This window comes from Bubalus kerabau, chromosome X (genome assembly GCF_029407905.1).
Source record: "Bubalus kerabau isolate K-KA32 ecotype Philippines breed swamp buffalo chromosome X, PCC_UOA_SB_1v2, whole genome shotgun sequence".
In the NCBI taxonomy this organism is placed as follows: domain Eukaryota; kingdom Metazoa; phylum Chordata; class Mammalia; order Artiodactyla; family Bovidae; genus Bubalus; species Bubalus kerabau.
In genome coordinates, this window is record NC_073647.1 from 95145511 (window position 1) to 95163398 (window position 17888).

The window sequence follows — 17888 nt, forward strand, 5'->3', positions numbered from 1 at the left end:
GTTTAGATTTTCTAAAACTTCATTTCCCATTTTTCTGCTCATACAGATTTCTATGATCATCCTTCAGGTTTGGTTATCTCCAGTGACCTGGCTCTTCATCTGTCAACTTGGACGTTTCCTTGTGTACTCTCTCCTACTGTCATTTAGAAGCTGTTAAATAGTAATCTCGCTGGGCCCCAGTTTCCCAATCTTGATGGGCCTTGCTATCGCTAATGATTTCCCAGGATGGGAGGAACCCCACCCCCAATCCCGCCTCCTTGGTTATGCCCTCTGGCTGCCAAGGGGGAGGGTGACAGAGTCAGCTGGGCTCAGCCTCAAGGGGACCAGGTAGGATGCATGCCAAGTTTCTTCGGTAAGGGTGGCAATGGGGCTCTGGGCTGGCCCAGGCTGGGGGAAGGCGTCAGAGATCACTGTAGTACAGAGACACTGGGACCAGGGGAGAGAAGTCACTGTGTGGAGAGATGCCCTCTTCACAGTGATGTCGCTCTTCTGGTGAGCTGGGAGAAAATTTGGGTCTGGGTATCTTCCCACACTGGTCCTGGTAGGCCCCAACTCCCTTCAGGTAGCTAAGATCTGAAGGACAGAGTTAGCTGCAGAAGAACAACCCAAATCCACTGACTGCCCTCCTGAGCCCCACTGCTGCCTGCTACCTACTACTCCCTGGGCTGGACCAAGGGATCTCTGGAAGAAGCCAGGCTGGCCTAGGTTACCTCCAGATGCATCCTCTCAACCCCTACTTGTGCCTCAACCATTGCCCTCCCCATTCTCTGCTTTCTTTCCCCAGGTTAGGGCTAGGCGGCCAGGGAAATCCAGCTACCCTCACTCTGCCCTTTCTGCCTCTAGGGGGACCATGGCCGGTACAGAGTCCTTACTGTTCACAACCTTAGGCACCCACTCAGATCCTGACAACAGTGAGATGGAACTGGACTGCCAGTTTAACGAGGAGTTCAAGTTCATCCTGCTGCCCGTGACCTATGCAGTTGTCTTCCTGCTGGGCCTAGGCCTCAATACCCTGACCATCTGGCTCTTCCTCTTTCGCCTCCGACCGTGGGATGCAACAGCCACCTACATGTTCCACTTAGCCCTGTCAGATACTCTGTATGTCCTATCACTGCCCACTCTTGTCTACTATTACGCAGCCCGCAACCACTGGCCCTTTGGCACTGGGCTCTGCAAGTTCATCCGCGTTCTCTTCTATTGGAACCTCTACTGTAGTATTCTTTTCCTCACCTGCATTAGTGTGCACCGCTACCTGGGCATCTGCCACCCACTGCGGGCGCTGCGCTGGGGCCGCCCACGCCTTGCTGGCCTTCTCTGCCTGGCAGTTTGGTTGGTCGTAGCTGGCTGTCTCGTGCCCAACCTGTTCTTCGTCACCACCAGCCCCAAGGGGGACACCGTCTTGTGCCACGACACCACTCGGCCTGAGGAATTTGACCATTATGTGCACTTCAGTTCGGCAATCATGGGGCTGCTCTTTGGTGTTCCCTGCCTGGTCACTCTTGTCTGCTATGGACTCACGGCCCAGCGCCTGTATCGGCCCTTGCCAGGGGCCACCCTGTCATCTTCCCGTCTGCGCTCTCTGCGTACCATCGCTGTGGTGCTGACTGTCTTTGCTGTCTGCTTTGTGCCTTTCCACATCACCCGCACGATTTATTACATGGCAAGGCTGTTGGAAGCTGACTGCAGGGTGCTGAACATCGTCAACTTGGTCTACAAAGTGACTCGGCCTCTGGCCAGCGCCAATAGCTGCCTGGATCCTGTGCTCTATTTGCTCACTGGGGAAAAGTACCGACGTCAGCTCCAGCAACTCTGCAGGGGTAGCAGGTCCCGGCCTCCCAGGGCTTCCTCCTCTCTGGTGCTGGTGTCCCTGCCTGAAGACAGCAGATGCAGGTGGACAGCCACCCCCCAGGACAGCGGCTGCCCCACCCCTCGGGCAGATAGTTTGTAACATTGGAAGCTGGGAAGTGAGAGAAAGGGGGTGAGTGCAGGGCAGAGGGGAGGGAACCTAATAGTGACACCGGATCTGGCTGCTTTTTCCTCTTCTCTGGGCTCTGGAAAGAGGCCCTCATGTTAAGGTTTAGGAGGAGCCAGAGAAATCACATGTGACCCTATCACTCCTAAACCCTTCAGTTGCCCTCTCCTTTTTAGCCCAAAACACTAGAAGCCACTCTTTTTCCTCAACTCCTTTCTCTTGTTTCTGTCCCATTCCTGGGGCCACTGGTCCTGTTTCTTAGTCCTACATTACTTCTGGCCTCTCCCCCTGTTTCCTTGTACAGCATGCATTCCTTCAGCCAGACTAGAGCATTTAACTGGAGAGGTGGAGAAGCTGGGGTGATCTCAGGATTGGGCTGACTTATTTGATGGTGATAGCCAGAATCAAGAAGTGGGGGCCTCAGCATATCACAGGTGCCTGGGATGTGACATATATAGCGCCCACACCCACTCCCTGGTTTCCCCTGGAAGACAGGATAGTCCTGCTTACTCAGGCACTGACCTAGGGCACAGTCCAGACAGCCTACCTTCCAGGGTCCTCACATGCAGCTGGAGACATGGCTCTGTTGAGTGGTATGTAGCCACGACGTAGAGAGGGAGCCCTCTCATGGGGTGGAAGTCTTCTCATGGGATGGGGACCTTGAGAAGCTTCAGGGGCAGGACCCAGGCTGATAATGGCCTTTGGAACAGGAATGGGATTGGCCCTTCTTTATGATGTTTGCTGAGAACATATTTGACAGCTCTCCTGTACTTAATGAAGGGCAGAGTGGATGGCTCAGAATAGGAGGGAGGAGCTCTCGTGTCTATGGCATAAATTCCAGCACCAAAGGGTGGAGCAGGTTTGTGCAGAGATCGGGGTGGTGACAGGGACTGAGGCCCACAGCTGGCTCTTCACTGGTCACTCCCCTTTCTCTGGCTCCTGTCCTAGATAAATGATAAATCTGTCACCAGCTCTTTCAGATCAGGCTTTAGGACTTTGAGGACAGGGCAAGGCACAGGGGCTAGGACAACTTCCCTCAGAGTTTGCCATCCAGTCACTCCTCTCTAGCACCATCTTTGTGCTTACAGGCTGCTAGGAGTAGAGGTGGGATGTGAAACTTGAGGAACTAACCCTCAAGCCATGGGAAGAATTTCTGGGCAGGCCTCTGTGAGAAGGGTAGGCTTACCCTTCCAGGCATCCGCTGTAAATCGCCTTCCAGCCCTTTGGTCTCCTGAATCTCCAGCCTTCCTTTCCTTTTGCCCTGCCCTTGCTGACCTGACTTTGATCCCTTACTTGTCTCCTGGCTTCTATGGGATCTCTGTAGAGAGTAAGGTTAGGGCTGGTCTGCAGAAAAACAAGGCTCCAATGTCCCTGAGTCTCCTTTTGCATTCTTTTAAGGGCTCCCTCTTCCTCTCTAGATATCAAGGCCCGCTTTCCTTTTCCTTTGTCCTTCTTCATCACTTTCAGTCTCTTCTGTAACAGATTTCATTTTGTCTTTAAAAAAATTCTATTCATCTTATTCATTTCACTGTCAAATTTCTGGAAAGAGTACCATGAATCCCATTTCCTCACCACAAAGTCATCCCCTAACTCTCTGGATCTGGTTTCCTTCCTATACTTTTCTGTACCTAGAACACAAATTGCCTCATAAGGAAAACCTTTAGGGGTCTTTTCTCTGCCTTCATCCCCTTTGACTTTTATGCTTTGCTTAACCCTATTGCATACCTACTTTAAAACTTTTTTTATAAAAGCAGCATTAAAAAATTCCACTGATTCCTGAATCATGAAGATCCCCTGGAGGAGGAAATGGCAACCCACTCCAGTATTCTTGCCTGGAAAATCCCATGGACAGAGGAGCCTGGCTGTCTACAGTCCATGAGGCTGCAAAAGAGTCAGACAAGATTCAGCAACTAAACAGCAACAGCATGACAATATTAAATAAAAATTTGGAAGAAAATATTCACCTCTACTTCACAACCCTAGACAATTCTTTTCATTTTTCCATGTTCCATGCTTCTCTAGTTTATATAATACATATATGTACAATCAGTGTACATATATTTTAAAATTCTTAAAAAAAATTTTTATTGCAAATACTCTCCTTGTGTTACAGTCTTTCATATTCATTTCAATGATGACATAAAATTCCATCCATCAGTAGATCATATTTTATTTGACTATTCTCCTATTATTGGTCATTTAGGGAACTCCCAATTTTTCTGTGCTTTGAATGTTTTAATGCATATAGGTTTTTCCTTCTTTGTAATTCTCTTCCTAGGACAAGTTCCCAGGGGTGGGATTACCAGATCAAAGAGCATGAGTGGTTTCATAGAGCTTGATTTCCCAAAGGACAGCACAAATTTTCAACATCACAATGACACATGAGTGTTCAGTTCCCTTGTAGCCCTGGCATTAGACTTTATAAGAAATCTTTTTGGATGGCTTAAACATTTAACTTATTTCATTTCTTTGATTACTCATGGGATTGAACACTTTCCCACATGTTCACTATTTGCATTTTCTCTTGGGTGAATTGTCTGTTCATATCCTTCTTGAATTGGTATCTTAGTGGTATTCTTTTCTATCTAAATGTATTCTTTATTTGACATACATGTTAACCCTTTGTCATATTTGATGTAATTATTTCTTCCATTTATTGTAATACTTTTAACTTTAGTTCCTTATTTTATCTCCTTGCTTTAAAATTTCTCTCTGGTAATTTGCAACCTTGTGAATATAGTAAAAATTATTGAATTGTATACTTAGAAATGGTGAATTCTATAGTAAATAAACTACATCTCAATAAAACTGTTAAAAAAAAATTCTCTCTTCCTACTTTTCTCACTCTTACTACGTCTTCCGTTTGCTTGCTGCTCTTTCTTTTTTATTCCCTAAGTGGACAGAGTTCCAAAATCTGTCATAGTCAGAGCATTTGGGGATTATTTAATCCCCTCCCCTCATCTAAGCTGTGATTTTTCTCTTGGAGAGAGCATATATGCATGTGAATACAATTCAGTTGATTCAGAGTCCTTGAGAGTACCTTGGAAATCTTCTAGGGCCTGGGCACTGCTTCATTTTACAAAGGAGGAAACGGGTCCTGAGATATGACTTGCTCATGACTTAGTAAGTTAGGGGCAGAGCAGAGACTAGGCCCCAGGGCCCCAGAATTCCAGAGCTCCTTCCATTACACCAGGCCAACTCAGTTCCAGGTCTGACCTTTCTCCTAAGCTCCACCTTTATGTCTTCAGCTGCCCACTGGACAATTTCACTTGGATCTTCCATTGTTACTTCCAACCCAAATTGTCAAAAACTAAACTCCCTAAACCAGTTTCCCTACTTGTCTTGCTCATTTGTGTTTGTGGCATCTTCTTTTCTCAAGTCACCTAGGCTTGAGAATACTCAGGTAACTTTGACTCTTTGCCCTCCCTGTTTCCTTTATAGTTCCAGTGCTACCATTCTATAAAAGAAGGCCAATTGTAATTGACATGATGAGGGAAGAGATGTCTAAATCTCATGAAATAGGGAGGACAAAGAGTCAGAGTTGCCTGAATGTTTTCAAGCTTAGGTGACTTTATGGTTCCGGTGCTACCATTCTGGGGCTTCCCAATTGAGTGCAGTGGTAAAGAATCTACCTGCCAATGCAGGAGATGCAAGAGATGCTTGTTCGATCCCTTGGTGGAGAAGATCCCCTGGAGTAGGAAATGGCATCCCATTCCAGTATTCTTGTTTGGAAATTTCCATGGACAGAGGAGCCTGGTGGGCTACAGTCCACGGGGTCACAAAGAGTCTGAGCTTTGTGACATGACTGAGCACACACACTGCCATTATAATACTGGCTCTTGTCACTTCCTCCCTGACTGTCACTCCCTCCCAACTGGTCTTCCTTACTTCTAATCTCTCCTCACATGATATACTCAGTGCATATTGCCAGATTAATTGGCCCCAAAACTGCTTTCACAGTTTCACTCTCTCGCTCAAAACTCTTTCATGGTTCCCCATTGTCTACAAGGCAGGTTGAAATTCTTTTGTCAGAAATTCAAGAGTGCTATTGCATATGCCTCCTCATCATTAGCTTCACTTCTCCTCTCTTTGTTTTTACTCTCAAAAAATTAAATCCCTCTTGCCAGGTGTGTGAGAAGGTGATCTGTGAACTTAGTTACCATCTTTCCATTCTTTGGCCACTGAATAAAGATTGTGCTTTGTCAAAAAACAAAAACAAAAACACACAGAAGAAGAAGAAATTCAAAAATGCCTTTTTCAGTCTTATTTTCCATTCTTCCCCAGTACAAATCTCTCTTCTCCAGCTATTTTGATCTCATTCTTTTTTTCCAAATATGACCTCCATTTGCTTACATCTCCACTTTTATTCTTCCTTTCCCACATGTTTGAATGCCCTCCCTTTGTTTTCCCACTGTCTTTTTCCTACCCAGTGTCCAAGGCCCCTGGTGGCACTAGTAGTAAAGAACCTGCCTTTCAGGGCAGGAGACCTAAGAGACATGGGTTTGATCCCTGGATCAGGAAGATCACTTGAAGAAGGAAATGGCAACCCGCTCCAGTATTCTTGCCTGGAGAATCCCATGGACAGAGGAGCCTGGCTGGCTATGGTTCATAGTGTTGCAAAGAGTCGGACACGACTGAAGTAACTTAGCATGTACACCCAAGATCAAGCTTAAGTCCCACTTCTTCTGAGGAATTCTCTGCTGACTCTTTTGCACAGTGACCTTCCTGATCACTCCTACAGTAATTATTGCCTATATCAGTCATTTGGCACTTACATTGTCTTTTGATATTGCCTATACTACTATCCTGAATTGTTATTTAACCCTTTATGGACATGAGTTTGAGTAAACACTGGGAGTTGAACGACTGAACTGAACTGAAATAACAGGTTGGGAACACAGCCCCACCCATCAACAGAAAATTGAATGAAAGATTTACTGAGCATGGCCCCTCCCATCAGAACAAAACCCAGTTTCCCTCTCAGTCAGTTCTCCCATCAAGAAGCTTCCATAAGCCTCTTACCCTTCTCCATCAGAGGGCAGACAGACTGAACCACAGTCACAGAAAACTAACCAATCTGATCACATGGACCACAGCCTTGTCTAACTCATTGAAACTATGAGCCATGCTGTGTAGGGCCACCCAAGATGGACGGGTCATGGTGGAGAGTTCTGACAAAACATGATCCACTGGAGAAGGGAATGGCAAACCACTTCAGTATTCTTGCCTTGAGAACCCCATGAACAGTATGAAAAGGCAAAAAGATATCACACTGAAAGATGAACTCCCCAGGTCTGCAGGTACCCAATATGCTACTAGAGATCAGTGGATAAATAAATACAGAAAGAATGAAGAGATGGAGCCAAAGCAAAGAGATGGAGCCACAGCACCCAGTTGTGGATGTGACTGGTGATGAAGCAAGGTCCGATGCGGTAAAGAGCAATACTGCATAGGAACCTGGAATGTTAGGTCCATGAATCAAGGCAAATTGAAAGTGGTCAAACAGGAGATGGCAAGAGTGAACATTGACATTTTAGAAATCAGTGAAATAAAATTGACTGGAATGGGTGAATTTAACTCAGATGACCATTATATCTATTACCGTGGGCAAGAATCCCTTAGAAGTAATGGAGTAGCCATCGTAGTCAATGAAAGAGTCCAAAATGCAGTACTTAGGTGTAATCTCAAAAACGACAGAATGATCTCTCTTCATTTCCAAGGCAAACCATTCAATATCACAGTAATCCAAGTCTATGCCCTGACCAATAATGCTGAAGAAGCTGAAGTTGAATGGTTCTATGAAGACCTACAAGACCTTCTAGAACTAACACACAAAAAAGATGTCCTTTTCATTATAGGGGACTATAATGCCAAAGTAGGAAGTCAAGAAATACCTGGAGTAACAGGCAAATTTGGCCTTGGAGTACAGAATGAAACAGGGGAAGGGGTAATAGAGTTTTGCCAAGAAAACAAACTGGTCATAGCAAACACCCTCTTCCAACAACACAAGAGAAGATTCTGCACATGGACATCACCAGATGGTCAATACCGAAATCAGATTGATTATATTCTCTGTAACCAAAGAAGGAGAAGCGCTATACAGTTAGCAAAAACAAGACCGGGAACTGACTGTGGCTCAGATCATGAACTCCTTATTGCCAAATTTAGAATTAATTTGAAGAAAGTAGGGAAAACCACTAGACCATTCAGGTATGACCTAAATCAATTCCCTTACGATTATACAATGGAAGTGACAAATAGGTTCAAGGGATTAGATCTGATAGACAGAGTGCCTGAAGAACTATGGACAGAGTTTGGTGACATTGTACAGGAGGTGATGATCAAGACCATCCCCAAGAAAAAGAAATGCAAAAAGGCAAAATGGCTGTCTGAGGAGGCCTTACAAATAGCTGTGAATAGAAGAGAAGCAAAAGGCAAGTGAGAAAAGGAAAGATATATCCATTTGAATGCAGAGTTCCAAAGAATAGCAAGGAGAGATAAGAAGCCTTCCTCAGTGATTAGTGCAAAGAAATAGAGGGAAACAATAGAATGGGAAAGACTAGAGATCTCTTCAAGAAAATTAGAGATACCAAGGGAATATTTCATGCAAAGATGGGCACAATAAAGCCCAGAAACAGTATGGACCTAACAGAAGTAGAAGATATAAATAAAGAAGAGGTGGCAAGAATACACAGAAGAACTATACAAAAAAGATCTTCATGACCCAGATAATCATGATGGTGTGACCACTCACCTAGAGCCAGACATCCTGGAATGTGAAGCAAGTGGGCCTTAGGAAGCATCACTACAAACAAAGCTAGTGGAGGTGATGGAATTCCAGTTGAGCTATTTGAAATCCTAAAAGATGATGCTGTGAAAGTGCTGCACGCAATATGCCAGCAAATTTTGAAAACTCAGCAGTGGTCACAGGACTGGAAAAGGTCAGTTTTCATTCCAAACCCAAAGAAAGACAATGCCAAAGAATGCTCAAACTACCGCACAATTGTGCTCATATCACATGGTAGCAAGGTAATGCTCAAAATTCTCCAAGCCAGTATGTGAACTGAGAACTTCTAGATGTTCAAGCTGGATTTGAAAAGGTAGAGGAACCAGAGATCAAATTGCCAACATCCGTTGGATCATTGAAAAAGCAAAAGAGTTCCAGAGAACCATCTGCCTCTGCTTTATTGACTATGCTAAAGCCTTTGACTGTGTGGATCACAACAAACTGTGTAAAATTCTTAAAGAGATGGGAATACCAGACCACCTTTCCTGCCTCCTGAGAAATCTGTATGCACGTCAGGAAGCAACAGTTAGAACTGGACATGGAACAACAGACTGGTTCCAAATCGGGAAAGGAGTGCATCAAGGCTATATATTGTCACTCTGCTTATTTAATTTATATGCAGAGTACATCATGAGAAATGCTGGGCTGGATGAAGCACAAGCTGGAATCAAGACTGCCAGAAGAAATATCAATAACCTCAAATATGCAGATGATACCACCCTTATGGCAGAAAGCTAAGAAGAACTAAGAGCCTCTTGATGAAAGTGAAAGAGGAGAGTGAAAAAGCTGGCTTAAAACTCAACATTCAGAAAACCAAGATCATGACATCTGGTCCCACCACCGCATGGCAAATAGATGGGGAAACAATGGAAACAGTGACAGACTTCATTTTCTTGGGCTCCAAAATCACTGCAGATGGTGACTGGAGCCATGAAATAAAAGATGCTTGCTCCTTGGAAGAAAAGCTATGACCAACCTAGACAGTGTATTAAAAAGCAGAGACATTACTTTGCCAACAGAAGTCCATCTAGTCAAAGCTATGGTTTTTTCAGTAGTCGTGTATGGATGTGAGAGTTGGACTATAAAGAAAGCTGAGCCCCAAAGAATTGATGCTTTTGAACTGTGGTGTTGGAGAAGACTCTGGAGAGTCCCTTGGACTGCAAGGAGATCCAACCAGTCCATCCTTAAGGAAATCAGTCCTGAATATTCATTGGAAGAACTGATGCTGAAGCTGAAACTCCTACTTTGGCCACCTGATGTGAAGAACTGACTCATTGGAAAAGATCCTGATGCTGGGAAAGATTGAAGGCAGGAGAAGTGGTTGACAAGAGATGAGATGGTTGGATGGCATCACCAACTCAATGGACATGAGTTTGAGTAAACTCTGGGAGTTGGTGATGGACAGGTAAGCCTGGCGTGCTGCAGTCCGTGGGGTCAAAGAGTTGGACACAACTGAGCAGCTGAACTGAACTGAGGCCTCTCCAGGATGTCGCACATCTTACTACACTGGCTACTCACTGCTTGGCCTACCGGTAAGAGTACTGTGGATGTGACGAGGAGAAAGTTGTGTATCTGAGCTTTTGCTTTCCCCACATTTTTTACTATAGCATCTCACAGTCCCTAACTGGTTATGCTAAATGTTTCACCTAGGGCTTCTTCTGTCTCATTCATGTGATGAAACTCACTGTCTTGGTGAATGAGGTGATGAGGAGTAGTAGAGGAACAATTTTAGTCATATAACCAGACGTTATCTTTGAATTCTTGATTACTGCTCATTAGATGCTTGATCTTGGACATGTTACTTAATCTCTCTGAGCTTTTAGTTTCCTCACTGATAAACTGGAGGTAGTAATATCTATTTGGCAAGGCTGTTATGAAGTGTCAATGGAGTAATGAATGAAAAAATATCATTTACAGTGCCTGTGGGTGGAAACCCCTTCTCAAAAATTCTCAACTTTAGTGTAGCTGGATAAAGAACCAGAATTCTAGATATGGATTTGATGCTATTTAGAAGTGATAGTTAAGTTCATGCCAAGAATGAACCCCTGAGTGTGAGAAGCAGAAGGCTAAGAACTGATCACTGAGAGATGACTCAGTAATGGATTGGTATGAAACAGATTGGGACTGTGGCATTGTATCAAGGGAGAAGGGAGATTCCACCCAAAAAGGACTTATCAAAGTTATCCTTTGAATGAAAGGAAAAAAGAAAGATTAAGAAAGTAAGCAATGGTGTCTAATGCCTAAGAGAATTCAGGGAGGATGAGATATTCAGAAAGGTAATAACAAGTGATTCCCTATCAACCTGGATCTGTGCATACAAAATATATTAGCCTATGAAATTAACTAAAGAGACCAACCTCAAATAGCTTTTGTAATCATAATCTGTTTACATGCATGTATACTGCCCCCTCCCTTTGAGTTCCTAGGTGCCTCTACCTCTTTCCAAAGATTTCAGAACAATTCATTCAGTGGGTTACTTGCCATATCCTACAGAACTGATATTTCCAGTGTGAACTGAGATATGACTTGTCACCAAAAGGAAGTGCAAAAATACTTGAGTACAACCAGAGTGAGTCTGTCTACATGGATACCTTGGTATATTTTTTATTTCCAGAGCTTATGTATTTGGTCACAAAGTGGGAAGAAGGTGAATTATTCCTTATTGAGTCAAAGTGTACATTAATGTTTTTGTTTCTCAGTTGTGTCCGACTCTGCAACCCCATGGTCTGCAGCACGCCAGGCTTTCCTGTCCTTCACCATCTCCTGGAGCTTGTTCAAATTCATGTTCATTGAGTCAGTGACTCCATTCAACCATCTCATCCTCTGTCATCCCCTTCTCCTCCTGCCTTCTATTTTTCCCAGTATCAGGGTCTTTTCAAATGAGTCAGCTCTTCGCATCAGGTGGCCAAAGTATTGGAGTTTCAGCTTCAGCATCAGTCCTTCCAATGAATATTCAGGACTGATTTCCCTGAGGATGGACTGGTTGGATCTCCTTGCAGTCCAAGGGACTCTCCAGAGTCTTCTCCAACACCACAGTTCAAAAGCATCAATTCTTCAGCACTCAGCTTTCTTTATAGTCCAACTCTCACATCCATACATGACTACTGGAAAAATCATAACTTTGACTATTCCACCTTTGTTGGCAAAGTAATGCCTCTGCTCTTTAATATGCTGTCTAGGTTGATCTCAGCTTTTCTTCCAAGGAGAAAGCATCTTTTAATTTCATGGCTGCAGTCACTAAATCCAGTGATTTGGGAGCCTAAGAAAATAAAGGCTGCCACTATTTCCATTGTTTCCCCATCTATTTGCCATGAAGTGATGGAACCAGACGTCATGATCTCAGTTTTTTGAATGTTGAATTTTAAGCCAGCTTTTTCACTCTCCTCTTTCACTTTCATCAAGAGTCTTTTCACTTCCTCTTCACTTTCTGCCATAAGGGTGGTGTCATCTGCATATCTGAGGTTATTGATATTTCTTCTGGCAGTCTTGATTCCAACTTGTGCTTCATCCAGTCTGGCATTTCACATGGAAAAAGAAATGGCAACCCACTCCTGTATTCTTGCCTGGAGAATCCCTTGGACAGAGGAGCCTGGCAGGCCATGGTCCATGGGGTCACAGAGAGTCAGACACAACTCAAGTGACTAAGCATGCACGCACACACTCTGCATATAAGTTAAGGCCTTGACATACTCCTTTCCCGATTTGAAGCCAGTCCGTTGTTCCTTGTCCGGTTCTAACAGTTGCTTCTTAACCTGCATGCAGGTAAGGTGGTCTGGTATTCCCATCTCTTTAAGAATTTTCCACAGTTTGTTGTGATCCACACGGTCAAAGGCTTTGGCATAGTTATGATCCACACAGTCAAAGGCTTTGGCATAGTCAATAAAGCAGAAGTAGATGTTTTTCTGTAATTCTCTTGCTTTTTCAGTGATCCAATGGACGTTGGCAATTTGATCTCTGGCTCCTCTGCCTTTTCTAAATTCAACTTGAACATCTGCGAGTTCTTGGTTCACATACTGTTGATGCCTAGCTTGGAGAATTTTGAGGATTACTTTGCTAGTATGTGAGATGAGTGCAATTGTGCGGTAGTTTGAACATTCTTTGGCATTGCCTTTCTTTGGGATTGGAATGAAAACTGACCTTTTCCAGTCCTGTGGCCACTGCTGAGTTCTCCAGATTTGCTGGCGTATTGAGTGCAGCACTTTCAGAGCATAATCTTTTAGGATTTGAAATAGCTCAACTGGCATTCCATCACCTCCACTAGCTTTGTTTGTAGTAATGCTTCTTAAGGCCCACTTGACTGAGCTGTCCTAGATGTCTGACTCTAGGTGAGTGATCATACCATCAGAGTTATCTGGGTCATGGGAACTCTTCAAGAGAAAGAAAATGAAATCCTACATGGGGCTGACTGGTTATCATGGTTAATTTTGTACCACAGCTTGAGGCCCCTGGTCTTGCTCTTGGATCTACTGATGGGAAGGAGAAACCAGAGGTACTTAGAAAACTCAAGAGAAAAGTCAACTAATGACCTCTCAGGTGACTTTGTGCTGCTGGCATCTGCTCAGTGTGTGTACTTTTTACTGATATTTAGCTTATTGCTCATTGCAAGCCCCATTCCCTTTACTATACCAATAAGCTTTCACTTCCAATGTGAATTAAACATTTGTTCTTAACCACTCTGACTCTTGCTGGATTCCTTTCCAGAAGGCAGCCATTGCACTGGTTCTTTGAGGATTTAGGCTACTTTGATTGTACAAGTTTTTGTTTTTATTCATTTATCTACTACAGTTTCCCAAAGCACGTGTTCTCGGATAGTAATAGGTGTTACAAAGTTTTTATAAATTAATTAATTTTTCATTGTGCTGGGTCTTCATTGCTGCACATGGACGTTCTCTAATTGTAGTGCACAAGCTTCTCATTGTGGTGGCTTCTCTTGTTGCGGAACACGAGCTGTAGGGCTCACGGGCTTTGGTAATTGTGGCACGTGGGCTTAGTAGTTGCAGCTCGTGGGCTTTGTTGCCCAGTGGCAAGTGGAATCTTCCTGGACCAGGGATTGAACCCATGTCCCCTGCACTGGCAGGTGGACTGTCAATCACTGGATCACCAGGGAAGTCCTGTAACTAAGTTTTTAAGGGATTGGGTTTAAAAATGTTAAGCAGCTTTCTTTACTACAGAATTTATCAGTCTTTAACATTATAATGCCCACTGTGGATTTCTAAGAAGAAGGGGTTCTAGATGCAATATCTACCAAACTTATCGAACAAGGAAATTTTTCTTTCTTTCTTTCCCTGTGGTACATCTCAAGAACATACTATGTGAAGACACATTTTAGGAGACATTGCTCTCGTAAGGGAACTCTAGTATCTTGATCCCACTTGGTCAGAGAAAAGGAGTTAGCTTATGTCTCCTACTCTCTTAGCTGTCTTGCTTTCCACCATGGGCAAATACAGACGAAAAAAAGGAAAGTAGTTTTGTTGTTGTTGTTGTTGTTGTTTTTGCAGAAAATCTCATTATTTTCCAATAAAAAAAACACACCCACTTCTTCTCCTAATAAAATGTTAAATATTTTCCTGCAAATCTTTCCCTTTTCAGATACAGTGTATTAGTTAGGACTGCATTTGGCTGCATGTAACAGAAACTCTACAGTGGTAGCTCAATAAAATAGGTGTTTGTTTGTTTGTTTGTTTTAAACAAAAAAATCCAAGGTAGGCAGTCCAAGGGTGGGTGCATCTGCTCAAGGTGATCAACATAGCTTCCCGCTTCACCCTCTTTGTAGTGTGTGTTTTTCATCCTTATGGTTGTAAAAATGGCCGCTCAACTTCCAAGCATCTTATTCGTATTCTATGCAGGAAGAAAGGTATAACAGCATAAGGCAAAAGTCTAAAGGATCTGGTAAACTAAACTGTTTTTCTTTATTAGAAAAGAAATAGCCCTTCTAGAACCCCACCCAGTTGACTTCTGCTTAAATTTCATCGGCCAGGGGTAGGTCATGTGACCACTTTGAACTATGTGTATGAGAAGTTGGATTTATTGCTGCCCCAAACAAGGTTGCAGTTCTCCATGTGAGAAAGACTAGGGACAATGAGTATTGGGTAGGATATGAGCAGGGTCTGTTACATACTGCTTAGTTTATTTCTGATTTAAAAACTGACTTTCCCGCACTGACCTTTTATAACACGTTAAACTCCTTTCTGAAAGAATTCAGAGTTACAAAAGCAAGATTAACAGTATATAATGTTTTGTCATATTTATTATGGACTTAAGCAACTTTTTGGAAAATCAAGAACCTAATGAATCTGAAACTCAACAATTTAAATTCCTCCAGTTGTCTTGTACTCATTGTATACATTCTGTTGTAACCTGACATCATCACTTCTCTTTCATGTGCAAAGCTTTATATAGTCTGTGTGTGAGAATACTTGCTACATAAGAAGTCAACATTAATAACTACAAACTTCATTTGAATATTCATCCAGTAGACTAAGTTTCTTAAGGACAGAGTAAGTGTCTGACTTATTTACTCCCACTGCCTAGCAGATAATGGATAATCAATAAATATTGCTGAATGATGTGAATGAATGAGTGAATGTCTGAGATATCCAGGAAGACGTATCAGGGTTATCAAGGAAGATCCAGCCTCAGAGTAGGCAAGGACTAACCTACCAGGTGAAAAGATAGCAGATAAATAGAACAGTCAGTAATTGATTCAGAAGCAACTTGTTATGGATTCTTAGAGAAAGTGAAAGCTTTTCCTCTAATAAGAGAAATAAGACAAGGATCCTCACTCTCACCAGTTTTATTAAATATAGTATTGGAAGTCTTTGTCAAAGCAATTAGACTAGAAAAAGAAATAAAAGGTATGCAAGTTGGAAAAAAAAGTAAAACTGTCACTATTTGCAGATGATGATGCTATGTATAGAAAATGCTAAAGACTTCATTTAAAAAAACTGTTAGAATTAATAAATGAATTCAGTAAAGTTGCAGGACAGAAAGTCAGTACACAGAAATCTGTTGCATTTCTATATACTAATAATAAATTATCAGAAAGAGAATTTAAGGGAAAGAAATGCCATTTGCAGTTGCATCAAGAAGAATAAAATACTTAGGAATAATTTTAACCAGATCTGCATATCAAAAAATACAAGACATTAAAGAAGACACAAATAAATGTAAAGTTATTCCATGCTCATGGATTGGAAAAATTAAATTGTTACAATTTCCTTTCTATCCAAAGCAGTGTACAGATTAATGCAATCCTTAACAAAATTCCAATGGCATTTTTTCCCACAGAAATAGAATGAACAATCCCAAAATTTCTATGGAAACATTAAAAACTTGAATAACCAAAGCAACCTTGAGAAAGAAGAACAAAACTGGAGTCATCATGCTCCCTGATTTCAAACTATATATAGAGCTACAATAAGACAGTATCGTATTAGCATAAAAACAGATGCACAGACCAATGGAACAGCATAGAGAGCCCAGAAATAAACCTGCATATATATGATCAATTAATTTGTGACAAAGGAGTCAAGAATATACGGTGGGGAAAGGAGAATTTCTTCAATAAATGGTGTTGGGATAATTGAACAGCCGCATGCAAAAGTATGAAACTGTACCACTATTTTACACCCTACACAAAAACTAACTCAAAATGGATTAAAGATTTGGGCATAAGACCTAAACTGTGAAACTCCTAAAAGAAAATATATGTGGTAACCTCTTTGTCACAGGTCTTGGTGATGATTATTTTGAATTTGACATCAAAAGCAAGACAAAAGCAAAAATAAACATGTAGGATTACATCAAACTAAAAAAGTTCTTCATGGCAAAGAAAGCCATCAACAAAACAAAAAGGCAGCCTACTGAATGGGAGAGAATATTTGCAAATCATATATCTGATAGGGGGCTAATATCTAAAATATATAAAGAACTCATATGACTCAATAGCAAAAAACCAAACAAACCAATTAAAAAAGGGGCAGAAGATATGAATATTTTCCCAACGAAGACATTGAATGGTCAACAGGTACATGAAAAGATGCTCTGTATTACTAATCATCAGAAATGCAAATAAAAACCACAGTGACATACCACCTCACACCCGTTAGAATGGGTGTTATCAAAACGACTAGAAATGACAAGTGTTGGTGAGGTTGTAGGGAAAAGAGAGCCCTTGGTGGGAATGTAAATTGGTGCAGCCACTATGGAAAGTACTATGGAGAGTTCTCAAAAAAATTTAAATAAAACTGCCGTATTACCCAGCAATTCTGCTTCTGAAGAAACAAAAAACACTAACTCAAAAAGATGTATGCGACCTTCATGTTCATAGTAGCATTATTTTGAATAGCCAAAATTTGGGAACAACTTAAGTGTTCATCAATGGATGATTGGATAAAAAAATTGTGAAATACACACAAACAATGGAAGATTACTCAGCCATAAAAAAAGAATGAAATCTTGCCATTTGTGACAACATGGAAAGACCTTGAGGGCATTATGCTTAGTAAAATAAGTGAGACAGGGAAAGACAAATACTAATGATATTTCTTGTATGTGGAATCTATAAATGCATACAAACACCCAAACTCATAGATACAGAGAACAGATTGGTGGTGGCCAGAAGTGGGATCGGGGTAGATGGGAAAAATGGGTGAATTGTTTTTGTTTTGTTTTTTAGTTTAAATAAACTGATTTTTTAAAACAGCATTTTTGAATTCAAATATATGAGTGTTATGCATGTACATGAAAAGAAAGTGTAATAACTTGTTTTGCTCATTAATACAGCTTAAGGCTGTATACTGAGAATTTTAAGAGTATATAAAAGCACAGATATCTATTCCTTCACAAGGAAACCAACAAAAGACAGATTTAAAAATATAGCAAAGGCTGAAAAGTTAAAAGACCATTTAGAGGGACTTTCCTGGTTGTCCAGTGGTTAAAACTTCACCTTCCAATGCAGGGGGTGTGGGTTAAATCCCTGGTCAAGGATCTAAGATCCCATATGCCTTGAGGCCAAAAAACATAAAACAGAAGCATTATTGTAACAAACTCAATAAAGAGTTTTTTAAAAAGATCATTTAGAAACTCTTACAACTCAATAGCAGTAAAAAACAAATAATCTGATATTAA

The 17888-nt window shown here is 41.9% G+C and overlaps 2 protein-coding genes across 2 annotated transcripts in view; both read left to right on the forward strand.

Moving 5' to 3' along the window:
• Positions 1–17888, forward strand: part of PDZD11 (PDZ domain containing 11) — an 85634-nt gene that overhangs the window by 30364 nt on the left and 37382 nt on the right. The gene's annotated exons all lie outside the window — the stretch shown is intronic.
• P2RY4 (pyrimidinergic receptor P2Y4) lies at positions 851–1994 on the forward strand. The gene has a single exon (XM_055565496.1). It carries the CDS (start codon positions 851–853, stop codon positions 1946–1948), a length of 1098 nt encoding a protein of 365 aa, XP_055421471.1. The 3' UTR covers positions 1949–1994.